Here is a 12,553-nt window from a genome sequence, read left to right as displayed (position 1 = left end):
TTGAAACCGAACTACGAATGCGAAACTCCATTCGACAACCGAGCATATTGACTTCCGGACTACATTCAGATCCGAAGACAGAGGTCGCCAATGAAATTTCAGCTCCCAATTTGCAGGACAAGTGTGTCAAGATCTCGATCATCGATCTCCAGTCTCAGAGGCGCCGGATCCAACAGCCCCTTGAACAGAGGCTGTCCCGGGTCTTCAATCACATGAAATTCATTATGGGACCCGAGGTGTACGAACTCGAAGAAAAACTATGTGCTGTGACAGGAGCTACACACGCAGTCACCTGTGCAAGCGGCACCGACGCCTTGACATTGGCAATGTTAGCCCTCGGAGTTGGTCCTGGAGATGCAGTTCTCGTGCCAGCACTGACCTTCATAGCTTCTGTGGAGCCAGTGGTTTTGCTAGGCGCTATTCCAATCATCGTGGATGTGGAATCACAGACCTTAACCATTAATCCAGCTCAAATTGGCGCAGGTGTTGTCGCTGCACGAAAGGCCGGTCTAAGGCCTGTTGGTGTCATTGCTGTGGATTTGTTCGGGACACCCGCAAATTACAACGGTATCCGTTCTGCCATAGCTGAGTTGGAAGAAGAGAGTCTCTGGATCATTGCTGACGCTGCTCAGAGCTTTGGGGCAAGTGTTAACGAGGCGAAAGTTGGCACACTGGCAGATATTACCACAACGAGTTTCTTCCCTTCCAAGCCACTGGGCTGCTACGGAGATGGTGGGGCGGCATTCACCAACAACCCAGAGACTGCTTCTATGCTTCGATCTTTGCGCCTTCATGGGCGAGATGAGAAGGAGAAATATGAGAATGTCCACATAGGAGTTAATAGCCGACTTGACACGATACAGGCTGCGATTCTCCTTTGCAAGCTCGACATCCTAGCTGACGAGATAGCTTCGAGACAAGTGGTAGCGTCTCGTTATACCAGCTTGCTCCAAAATGGAGTCAAAGATAAAGATGGGTCGAATGCAACTCTCTGTTGGCCAGCCGCCCTGCCACTCGATGGGACCGTCTCGGCTTGGGCAGCTTACACGATTCGAACGACTGACGTGAAGCGGTCGCAAATTCAAACGCGACTGCACCAAAACGGCGTTGAATCCGTCATTTACTACCCCATCCCTGTCCATCAGCAGGCCGCCTATCGGAACTTCCCGGTCGCGAATGGTCACTGCCCTACAGCCGAGAGCGCTTGTCGCGAAGTGATCAGCATTCCGATGCATCCATATCTTAAAGCCAGCGTACAAGCGCATATCACATCTTTGTTAGTGGGAACAACTTAAATGCGATTGCGTTGTATGCACTTCATAGTCGAGGCCATTCAATATTCCAATACCTCACGATAGCAGATTGAAAAACATATCTCGCTCGACCTCTAGACCCTCTTGAGGGTCCGAGAAGAGGGGAGTGGACTTGGTAAAAGTCACGGGTCGTATTGTACAACATTGTTTTAGACTATTCGCACCTCTAGTTGGATTGCATCAAACAAGAATAGACCTGCACCCACCAAGTTGCAAACTACAATCGTTAGTTCTCCCACTTCCGCCTGTTCCGTCAAGTGCCCTAAAAATGCCCAGCCCGCATTGATTGTATTCGCATCCAAATAGGTCGCTTTCATCACACCTAAATACATACACTTTTATTTGCCTTTTATGAGTAATGTATATCCAGATAGGGCGTCCAAGATCCCGATGTAACTGTTGCACGATCAATCTAGGAAGACTTGTTCTTCTGATGTTCAAGTATATTGAGTTCCATCCAAGAGGTCTACTAAAAATGGAAGCAGAGCCTTCTGCCCATTAGAGGTAGTCTTTGACCTAATACTGTTATCTCAAAGAGAAATCTTTGGCATGTGCCGTATTTGTCATCCAGGATAGTCGGTTAATAGCGCAATACTTAGTGGGTAATGGGCTAATTATATCTAAGTAGAAGGAGACACTGGTAAGGGTACAACTTTGCTTTCTAACAGAACATTAAATTCGTCTATCCTACCTCCCTCGCTGACTAAGAGGACGGCCAGAGATGCGAGCTTCTTAGCCGCCTCAACATACGACAATTGAATAATGAACATATATCCACTGAGGCGTATGACAACACAACAGCAGTGTCTACTGGTTCAACCCACTCGATAACATGCCTACTTAGTCAAGTGTTTCAGACGTCCGGTTCCTTAGCGAGCTCTAACACTTCCGCGCGCGACGGCATTGACAAACAAGGCCGAGGTGACGCTACATAACCTCTCAAACCTCCACGACGAATTGAATCAAATTCATCTTGCCTTTGCTAGGCGTATGCCGAATCACGGCCTGATCCCCTCATCAATAACAATCTTAGGAGCGGTTTTGGTGTCGATAATAAAGAATATTGTCATGCTAGCTCGTCAATCTGGGCCTTAAACTTGCGTCTTGGGATGAATTCCGTAGGCTGAACGATATGTCGTCCATAGCTCCCATGAACAATTGGATTGAATTTTATCTAACTTTCCATTTGTTGCAGTGACAGTTGAAGTTCTAAGAGGGTATTGCTATAACAACTTCATTGGGGTATTTTGGGAATAGTTATGCTATTAATTCATCCCCATTTGACGTTAGTACCAAAATAGGCAGGGCCAGACTTACCATTTTATTGGTACATAGTTTTATACTTTACGTCTACATCATTTCAATATCCATCATTCCTATCTTCGCGTTTGTGCCATGAATTTTATTGGAATTCTGATACTACTATGTCTCTAAGCTTACAAAGATCCGTGGTGTTTCTCCTCTCGTAACAAGGTCTTATAGAGATCTGGAGTCGGCTCGATTCCGTTGATAGTCTCTCATTTAAGTCTTTTCCTTACAAACTTCAAACTGCGAGTCCAGCTACATTTTAGAAAAGTCTTATTCGTCTGCCAAGATAAATCTTCTTAATAGTGCTCGATCAGTATAGATATGGATTCGGCAACAGCCATTTCTTGAATTCTAGTCCATCAACATCAATCTGTCACTCTATCGACGCTTCGCTTTTTTTTTTTTTTTATTCTTTTTTAATTCTGCCTTTGCTGATCGCTCGGGCGTTTCTCGATATCGTTTACACAGTATTAGCACACAGCATCAGTGGATACTCCCACTGTCTCGGTAGACTATTTCGACGCTTCGCATATCTACTCCAAATCTGGTCATTGCAAAGCTTCTCTAAGAAACTTTCGTAGATACCAGCCAACGTCTCACGCCCTCCATCAGGGTGTTGAGGGTACATAGTCTGTATGCCATTCAAATACCGCAGCTAGGTGAGCGAATACCGCAGTTTTGCCTCCCAGCGCCTAGCCCCAGTCTACATCGTACATCTTGAACTTTTCCCGAGACGTCTGTGCGCAGTTTTGGCCAGGCACATCCAAGAACGATGTTGGGATCAATGCGCCAAGATCATTCTAGTTGTTCACAATCTGAATGACATCATTGATGAAAGAACCTGTGAATTTCGTATCCATTACAATGATGGCTCTGCGGATCAGCAAAGACAAGGCTGCGAGGTTGTCTCTCTTGAGAATCTCCTTGATGGAGAGCTCTACCTGGATGAAGTCGAGAAAACTGTCCATGGCTTCCGGGTGGATCGATGGTTGGCTTGGTCTTCGGCCGTCGATGGCATTGTTGAAGATAGATTTCTCGCTGCCGTCCAGCTGGGCCGCGTTAAATTGTGCTGCCATTATGCTTCTCCAGATCAAAGCCGAGAGGGCGTCGTTGGTCGATACGTAGAGCCCGCCATCTGTTTGAGGCTGAGCGTCCTTCCTCAATCTCTTCAACGATTCAGGGGATAGATAGAAGATTTGTCCGATATGACCATCCGTTGTCGCTATCTTGGCCAGCTGAGTCGCAGGTTCGGTGATGATGGTGTACTCGGGATGGTCTTCGAGACGTCCAGCCATGTCTTTTGGAAGTGCCTGAGGGATGTAATGCGCAGTTTGACGGTCCGTGTAGATGTGGTCATCATAGCAAATCGGGTTCCGAGATCTCGAGACCTTGAGCCCGGCGAGTTTCCTCGGCCCACACCCGAATCGAGTTGTAGAATGCTTGCCCATCACCCACAAGGTGAAACAGGTTCCAATTGAGAATCAAACCTCCGCGAATAAAGTTAGCTTGTACGGTGGTGATAGGTATGCGTTGTCCAGGGGCAGGCCAAATAGCGCAGCGGGTAAAGGTTCCAGCTGGGAAGCTGGAAACCGGGAAGTGCTTGGCCTCAAGTTCTTCAAAGGAAGGTTTGAAGATTTCTGAATGACGTAGATCATTGATGATGACGGGCTCGATCTCGTTGTCGGTAATATTTTGGAGTTTGATAGCGTTGGCTTGTCTGGCTTCAGGGTCAGGCAAAGCCTCGCAAGCCAACATTGGAAATCCCTTCTTGGTAGCCAAAAGATTCTGACGAAAAATCTTGGCGATAGCTTCAGGGTCATAGTTTTTCGACAGTTTAAAGGGAAAGAGATAGCTCACTCACCTCTAGGGCCGATCTGCTCGAGAGGAGTGAGTTGCGGAATCCCCGGGAGGATATGCGTATTTGGCACAGATCCCATGGCTTCGATGACGTTCGTTCGTATTTTCGTTGGACACAGGCAATTTTCTAGGCCCGTGCATATAATATCTCTTGTGAAACCACAATATGAAAGCAATAATCAGTAAAATGGCCCTAAGCTATCATAAACGTTTGTCTGGGCGACAGACGACTTTTGTAATTCCACTGCTAAGCTAAATAACCTCTGCATAGTTCCACCCAGGTAGTTCTGATATGACTTCCGGGGGATTGAGCAGACAGACATGATCTATTATCACTACGCATTGTTAGTTGGGACTCTAACCAAACTCTCGTTGGTTTGTACCCACGTATGCGACTCAAGTAATGCCTGCAGTTGCGTGTAGCCGACAGCCTTTATCGACAGCGTGATGTTAGTTCAACAAACTTGCTTGGAGTGACCACGAAAGTCCCATTGGTTCGGATCCGCATGTGCCTCTTAAGTAAAGGTCTCCGTTGCATGTAGAGTTCAGCCCATGAGGGTTCTCCCCTGATTTATGTTGGTCGAGCTGGATGGCAAAATTGCAACGCCTCACTTTCCTTTCGCGGGATTTACTCCGAAGCGGAAAACTGGGGACCAACTGATCTTATCTCCTGGAGCCTGTGATCATCGATATCCAAGGGGAGGGAATGACAGGAATGGCTCAGATGTCAGTCTGTCCGCGGCCCATGGTTGCTGTAATCTATAAGCATACCCATAGGCATTTTACCAGGGCTTTGGCTTGTTTCAATGGCTGACTTCCAACGCCTCGATTTCCGTGAAATCTGTTTGCAGTCGCTTGTCTGTGTTCTATTCGTCTGCCACTTTAGTGATAAAGTATTCTTGAACCCTAGGCCTCGGGAGCATACATCTGGTTCTTCACACACACATCGATCGTTTACCATGGCTTTAGATGTCCTCATCAGAACTGCTTTCGGGTCACCGCCTGAGTATCGACCTTACCTGGAATCAGGCCACCAGAAACATTGCTATTGTAATCATTCTTATCCCAATTGCCACCATTTCTGTTGCCGGCCGTCTGATCGCCCGTGGTAAGTATGGTCCTGGTCTCAGCCTCGATGATTGAGCCATTGTCGAGCCTTAGTACTCGTGGCCGCGACGGCCGGGATGGTTATAGCCATCAGGTTCAGGGGGTCTTTAGAGAGACATTACACCGAGGTTACTGAGCTTTGAAGGATATTGACAAACTACAGTCGGCCAAGCTGGGGCTGGTCGCCACGTTTGGGCCCTTAGCGTTGATGATCTGGTTCAGACTTCAAAGGTAAGTTTTGAAGACTAACTCCATCTCGACTCCGTACTAATGATTTTAGTTGCTATACATCTATAGCTTTGTCTTCTGCATGGCGGTGCTCACCACCAAGATCTCGATCCTCCTATTCTACTGGCGTGTTTTCATGGGAAATAGGCTGTCTTTCCGCTTTTCGATTTGGACAGGTGCCTTTCTCGTCGGTTCATACCCCGTCTACTTCATGATCACGATGGGGTTCTGCTGTAGCCCTCTTTCACACTACTGGACTCAATTCAGGGGCACTATCGGCACGTGTATAGACGTCGGTCGCTTCTTCTTCATCTTAGCCATTATCAATTTCATTACAGATGTGATACTTCTGGTCATTCCGGTACCCGAGATCCTTAGACTCCAAATGAAAATGGACACAAAGATTGCAGTCTGTGGCATTCTCGGCTTAGGAGGCTTGTAAGTTATCAGCAAAGAGGCCTCTGCTATCCTGCACTAACTCACTCGCCAGCGTCTGCATTGCAAGCGCTGTCCGCTTTCACTACCTCAGGGTCTTTTCAACGGCAACCGATGTAACATGGATGATGGGTCCTGTAGCCATATGGTCTTCTGTTGAACCTTCTGTGGGCATCTTTTCTGCTTGCCTTCCTAGTTTCAAACCATTGCTCAGGGCTTTGCGAGGAAGAAACATGAACTCCAGTACTTCGGATGGTAAAGGTTCAGCTTACCCACTGGGTTCGAGAGGTGGAGCTCGAAGTACGAAACCTAGATTAAGATTGGATGACGAGATTGCCTTACAGAGTCGGGCAATTCGTGGCGGAGGTTGTGGGAGTGTACATAGCGGAGATGACAGCGAATTTGGACGTCATATTCATGTCAAGACCGATTTCAAACAGACATGCAACGGAGTTGACTAAATGAATGCCAAATAGGTGGCATGCATTTAGTTGACATCTGAATGGTCAGTAGACAGGTGCAATATGGTAGGCAGTGGAAGCACCCGTAGGCCAATTACACATGATCACTCAGAGACCCTGTCTACTCGCTTACTCCGAAAGAATCCATTGGCATCGCCTGACCCTCCTCCTTCCGTTGTACACGTAGCAATTGACCACGTTGTTGAGCCGCCAGTATGAAGTCTGGTAAGAATATTGCGGGGGCGGAATCCAGCGTCCGTCTTCTTGTGTTACCCACTGTCTCAGTCTGTGATGACCTGGATGAAGCCCCTCCAGCTTTCTTCCAGCACAGCCTTCTTGACAATATAGACTAAGGTACCCGGATCCTCGCCACTGACATTGAGCAGCTGGCAGGTCGTGGTACGACTATCAACATCCAACTACTGGTACGGTACGCCATCGAGGCGCTTAGGCATTACAAGAGGCGTTTGGAAATCGAGCGCCGTAGGCCCTTTCGACTTGCAGTGCGGGACGTGAGATGGCGCAGAGGTTTTTGGAGTAGAGAGTTTTAGGCTTACCAAAGTCATCATACTTCCCAGGATTAAAGCAGTGACTACATATAGTCTTTCGCTCATTGTATACATCCCCAAAACCCTAAACGCTCTTCCTTCGAGACTTGAGTGAGCGTGCCACATACCTTAGCCCCGAGGGAATCCTACCTGAGTGGTGGAATGAATATTTGGTGGCGTTTACCAAGGCTGGGCAAACTATGTTTTGTCTTGGCCTTCGGCCTAAGTCGACCGAGGTGTGCCTTGACCTGACGACAGATGGAACTCGAGGGATTCCTCCTCCCCTCCAACTTGCGTAGGTGCCTCGGTTTCGTGTCCACATCCGACTAAACAGTGAGGACATTCGTGAGAGCAGGATTAAGTGGCACAGCTGCTCCGGTGCTGTCACGCATGTAGAGAACACAGATATTGCAGAATCGGCAGTGTCCGATTAAGGTACCTAACGAAATGACAAGTGTCACGGCCTGCTCAGACAATGTGCCATCGCGCGGACAACAGGTTGCAGTCACCGCCAGAAAAAGCGGGGAACGAACCAGAACTTCGGAAGTGGCACCTCACCACCCCGCGTTACCCCAGCAAAAGTCCCCAGTTGTAGGGCGCATGAGGCCAATAGAGTCGCCCAGCATTAAGAGTCCAGTCGATCGTTGCCCGCCTTTTGTTTCGCAGACTTCGACTTTAATTCCACTTCGCATCTGACCGACTCATCACGGGCTTGATTGAGGACGCCGCATGTAGCATATGTCGTTGCTTTGCCAAAAGTACAACTCCTTCGGGGGTTCTGCAATGATACCGGGCTATCACGCAGCGACAGACGTGGGCTAATCCATATCAAGTGTGTGAGTCCGATGTGAAATTGCAGCTGCGGCGCAAGCGGCTTGGGAGCCAAGGGAGCCAAGGAGCCAAGACTACCTGGGCACTGCGCTGGGCAGGCCCGACAGAGAGAAAACAGACTTGGATTCGCTGAATTGCAAGACGAACCGATGTCAAATGACTTGGGGACTGTACCCTTACGAGTCCGAGCCGAGCTCGTGTACGGATAGTGGCATGTTGTTTCCGACAACTAGACAGAGTGGTCGCTCGGGACAGTACGATGCTTCTCACGCCTTTCGTGAACTCCATAGTCTACACTCATATTCTTTAGTTAAACTGCTGCGTGCAGCCGAGACGTGGGCGCCATTATATATGAGCATCAGCTGTGGGTCGCAGTGCATTGAGCATGCAGTGGTTCGTCCAGACACGAGCAAACTGCACCACGCCAGATCGAAAACAGACTGGAACGAGAGGTTGAGATCCTGGCAAATTCTTCTGCATCAATGAGGCACCTGATCAACCGGCTCAAAGGAGCTCCTCCTCCAACCGTGTCTCCACGCGCTCGGTCAAAAGATACCCCAGGATATTGTGCTTTTCCCCCGCTTCGTTTACGCATTCCCCAAAGAGACGGTTGTCAACCCCATGGGGACCATGTGGGGAAATTGAGTTCACGCAATCCAGACTCGGGGTTGAACTTGCGCGAATAACCCCAGCATTGGGGGCAGGTGGTTGGAGGACACTCCTTGGCATCTTGGCAACCAGGGAACCGGTCCGGACAATGGTATTCGTACCTGCAAATACGCAAGTGCTTATCTTCTCCATGTTCCTCCTTTCTGTTTCCCAGCAAGTCTCCTGTCATCTCTACCAACATCACCTCTCGCTGCCATCTTCACAGAATTCCTTAGCATACTAGAGAAATAGAGTGTCAGGATGGCCGACAACGAAAAGGGACTGCCCGAAACCTTGGCCAAGGCCAGGTCCCGCTCCGTCGATCATGCAGAATACGGCGCATACACTCCCGATATTGCTCTGATCCAGGCTGCCGCAGCCGCTAGCGAAGAAGAGACCAGGCTGCCTCGCAAGGAGCTTGTATCACGATATCTGCCAGCTGCCATCTACAGCATGCTCCTGAGTATGGCCTTGATCATGGAGGGCATGGATGTTGGTCTCGTCAACAACTTTTTTGGACAGAAGGCATATTTGAGGAGGTTCGGTTGGCCAGACGCCAACGGCAAGCAACACATTCCGACATCATGGCAGGCCGCCATCGGCAACGGCAACAATTTGGGAAGCATCATCGGACTGCTTTTGAACGGCTGGCTTCAGTCTCGCTATGGATCCCGGCGAGTCTACATGGGTGCTATGGCACTCATGGGAGGGACAATCTTTTCATTGTTCTTCGCAGTCAACGTTCAAATGCTTTTCGCCGCCAACATTCTCTGCGGCATTCCCTGGGGTATCTTTCAGACCCTCACCACTGCCTACGCTGCCGAGATTTGCCCTGCTGCTATGCGAGGATATCTCACCGCCTGGGTTTCCATGTGTTGGGGCTGTGGCTCCTTCCTTGCCGCCGGTGTTCTCCGTGGTTCACTGGGACTTCAAGGAGACTTGGCATGGAAGATCCCTTACGCCCTCCAATGGGTTTGGGTGGTGCCTCTATTCACTGTTGGCTTTTTCGCCCCGGAAAGCCCATGGTACCTCGTTCGCCGTGGTCGCATCGAAGAAGCCGAGAAGTCCCTACGCCGTCTTGCACGCAAGAATTTCTATACTGAGCAGACCATGGCTCAAACGTTGGCTCTCATGAGACACACCAATGAAATGGAAAAGATTGAGTCAGCTGGCGCCAGTTACCGCGACTGTTTCCATGGAACCAACTTGCGCCGCACAGGCATCGTGGCCATGGCCTGGCTTATTCAAATTCTCAATGGTCAGGCTATCTGCGCCTATGCTACCATCTTCCTCCAATCAGCCGGTATGCCAGAGGTTCGAGCCTTTGACTTCAGCATGGGTATCCAGTCAGGCAACATTGTGGGCACTGCCATTGCCATTTCCTTGATGGGCAGAGTCGGGCGTCGCGTCTTCTTCTTTTGGGGTTCCTCAATCATCGGTCTCCTCATGCTCGTCATTGGCATCCTAGGCTTCATCCCAGGGAAGACCAATGTTGCTCTGGCTGTGGCTGTGGTCATGATCATTGTTAACCTGACTTTCAAACTGTCGCTGGGCCCGACAACATACACCATTGTGGGCGAGATGTCCTCCAGTCGTGTGCGAGCTCAGACCATTGTTCTCGGACGCGCTATCTACGTCGTTGGCCAAATTGTCGTACAGCAGCTCAACCCTCGCATGCTCAACTCCAGTAGTGACTCTTGGAACTGGGGTGCGAAGACTGGCTTGTTCTACTTCGGACTTTGCTGCCTTTGGGCGGTATTGATCTTCTTCTTCCTCCCTGAGACTAAGAATCGCACTTTTGCAGAGCTCGACTACTTGTTCCAGAAGAGGACTCCGGCTCGCCAATTCGCGACCACTCCCGTTGATTGTAAGTCAAACTTTTCGCATGTTTCTTGTTGACTTGCACTTCAAACTCCTCCCATGCACCTGCTAACGCATCTCGTCGTAAAGTATTCGAATTGACCGGAGGCGATACCAGCGCCAAAAAGCTTGACGATGACGACCTCAATAAGAACGTCAGTGAACTGCACGAGAAGCGAATTTAGATGACATTTCACGAGGATGCTCTCTGTCACTTATGTATCTTGATGAGATGGATCCCTGGTGGACTGTTGAATATATATCCCAATTTGATGTAACACCATTCGATTGCTCGCACATCTCTCAAGGGTTGGTTGGCTTTACGTTGGCTCGGCCCCGGCCAACGTTACTATATCCATGTTGCTTCTTTTACTACATCCACAATCGCCGATCTATGACATCGGCTCAACATAATAGCGGCCAGCGTCGGTTCGCCCTGCAAACATCTACCCACGTTAGGCCCCGTGACGTGTTTGCATCCGCATCCTGGTGCCTCCAAACCTCACACAAAACTTCTCTCGATACACAGTAGCCTTTCCATCCTGACTTAGCATGGGCTCTGTATAGCCAAGAACTGAACTGCGCCCTCTTCTCCGGTTTCGTCGCTTCCGCACCTGCAATGAAAGCTGGCCAAGCTGTGCCTGGCCCTAGCAACTCATTATGATTCAAAGCATCATCAAATCCTTGCAACGCCTCCATCACCTCTTCGACACTTTCTTGTAGCAGCATAGGATTGATGTTTCGGATCCTGCGATAGAAGAATATCATCAAAGCCGGGCTAAGTGCCCGCACCATATGTACGTGAGGCTTCTTGGTATTCAAATCCTGTTCGTACTGACCGTGGTACCTTGCTTTAAAGGCACAAACAGCTTCTTCTAGATAAGATGCTTTTGGTTGCAGTGCTGCCATTTTAATGGCGTCAACTTGGCTTTCATTTGGCGCAAGATGGTCCATGACGTTAGCTAGCCGTGTGATCTGGGACACAAGTCTCAGCCAGGTTTCCGGCACGCCGTATATCTGCATATACATGTCTTCCTGATCCTGTATCGAAGTTGCTAGATGTATGTCTTTGTTGGTATGCGTCATATCATCGTTGATGGTATTGCCGGAAGTGGGATCGGAATGAAGCTGGGATGGTTCTAAGTGAAGGAAGTTATCCAAAGTGATTTCTGGGTAGACCTTTCTCAGTGACTCCGCGCTTGAGAAAACTGGCCTGAGCGATGCTGTTCCAGCTTGAGACAGATCGTGAGCAGGAACGTGGTTTTGAGTGGTGACCCAGCCATCATTGATGCTAATTGGATCGAGTACTGGTGTTTCATCGTGGAAAGTTCTAGTGCTTTCCGAGACTATCCTCATCCAGGCATAAATATTGTGCAACAGTCGTGCTCGGCGTGATAACTTTGGCTTTCGCAACCCGCGAGCACGGATCAGCCTTTCCATTTCTACTAAATATCGACATGTATCTTGTTCGTTGCCAGACAATAGCTAATCGGAGTTAGCAGAAGCTCGAAATACAGAGAGAATACTTACAGCAGTTGCAAGAATAGCTGCAGCGGCCATCAGCTGTTCTTTGTACTTGGCCTTCTTTGGGGTGGCAGACTCCTCCTCCAAGCTAAGCTTTAGGTGGAACTTGGCGCAATCATATGTCCTCTCAGATAGAGATTTCCAGTACCGTTCGGGTTTCGTAACTTGTGGGAAGCTCTCTGAATTGAGTGAAAGATGAAATGCGGATACCGCGATGATGGCGTAAAGGTTTGACAAGTTGGCATGTCGAATATCATGACTGGGTAGTTCAAGAATAGTAAGCTGACTGAGTGTGACGATGGCAGAAGGAAAATTCAAAATCCTCCATGCAGACTTCTCGTTGATCGGTAGCGAGCCCATTTGATTTATGACTTCATCATAGAAGTGCTTCAAAAGAAGCGGAGCGTCCGCAACTAGATCTTCGTTTAGCTCT

General features: G+C 49.0%; 2 protein-coding genes across 2 annotated transcripts; one reads left to right on the top strand and one right to left on the bottom strand.

Moving 5' to 3' along the window:
* Window positions 1-3,421: 3,421 nt before the first annotated feature.
* Window positions 3,422-4,376, bottom strand: N0V96_007460 (uncharacterized protein; the record flags this gene model as incomplete). The annotated part of the gene is made up of 2 exons (XM_065758026.1): window positions 3,422-3,931; window positions 4,212-4,376. The coding sequence occupies 2 exons, from the start codon at window positions 4,374-4,376 to the stop codon at window positions 3,422-3,424; spliced, it is 675 nt and encodes a 224-aa protein (XP_065613549.1).
* A 4,621-nt stretch (window positions 4,377-8,997) lies between these two features.
* N0V96_007459 (uncharacterized protein) lies at window positions 8,998-10,781 on the top strand (the record flags this gene model as incomplete). Its single annotated transcript, XM_053191608.1, has 2 exons — window positions 8,998-10,603; window positions 10,687-10,781. The coding sequence occupies 2 exons, from the start codon at window positions 8,998-9,000 to the stop codon at window positions 10,779-10,781; spliced, it is 1,701 nt and encodes a 566-aa protein (XP_053051170.1).
* Window positions 10,782-12,553: the final 1,772 nt, after the last annotated feature.

Source organism: Colletotrichum fioriniae, assembly GCF_027942845.1.
Source record: "Colletotrichum fioriniae strain IMI 355084 chromosome Unknown scaffold_8, whole genome shotgun sequence".
Lineage (NCBI taxonomy): Eukaryota > Fungi > Ascomycota > Sordariomycetes > Glomerellales > Glomerellaceae > Colletotrichum > Colletotrichum fioriniae.
The sequence above is the reverse complement of the archived record's forward strand: the minus strand, read 5'-3'. Positions and strand labels throughout refer to the sequence as shown.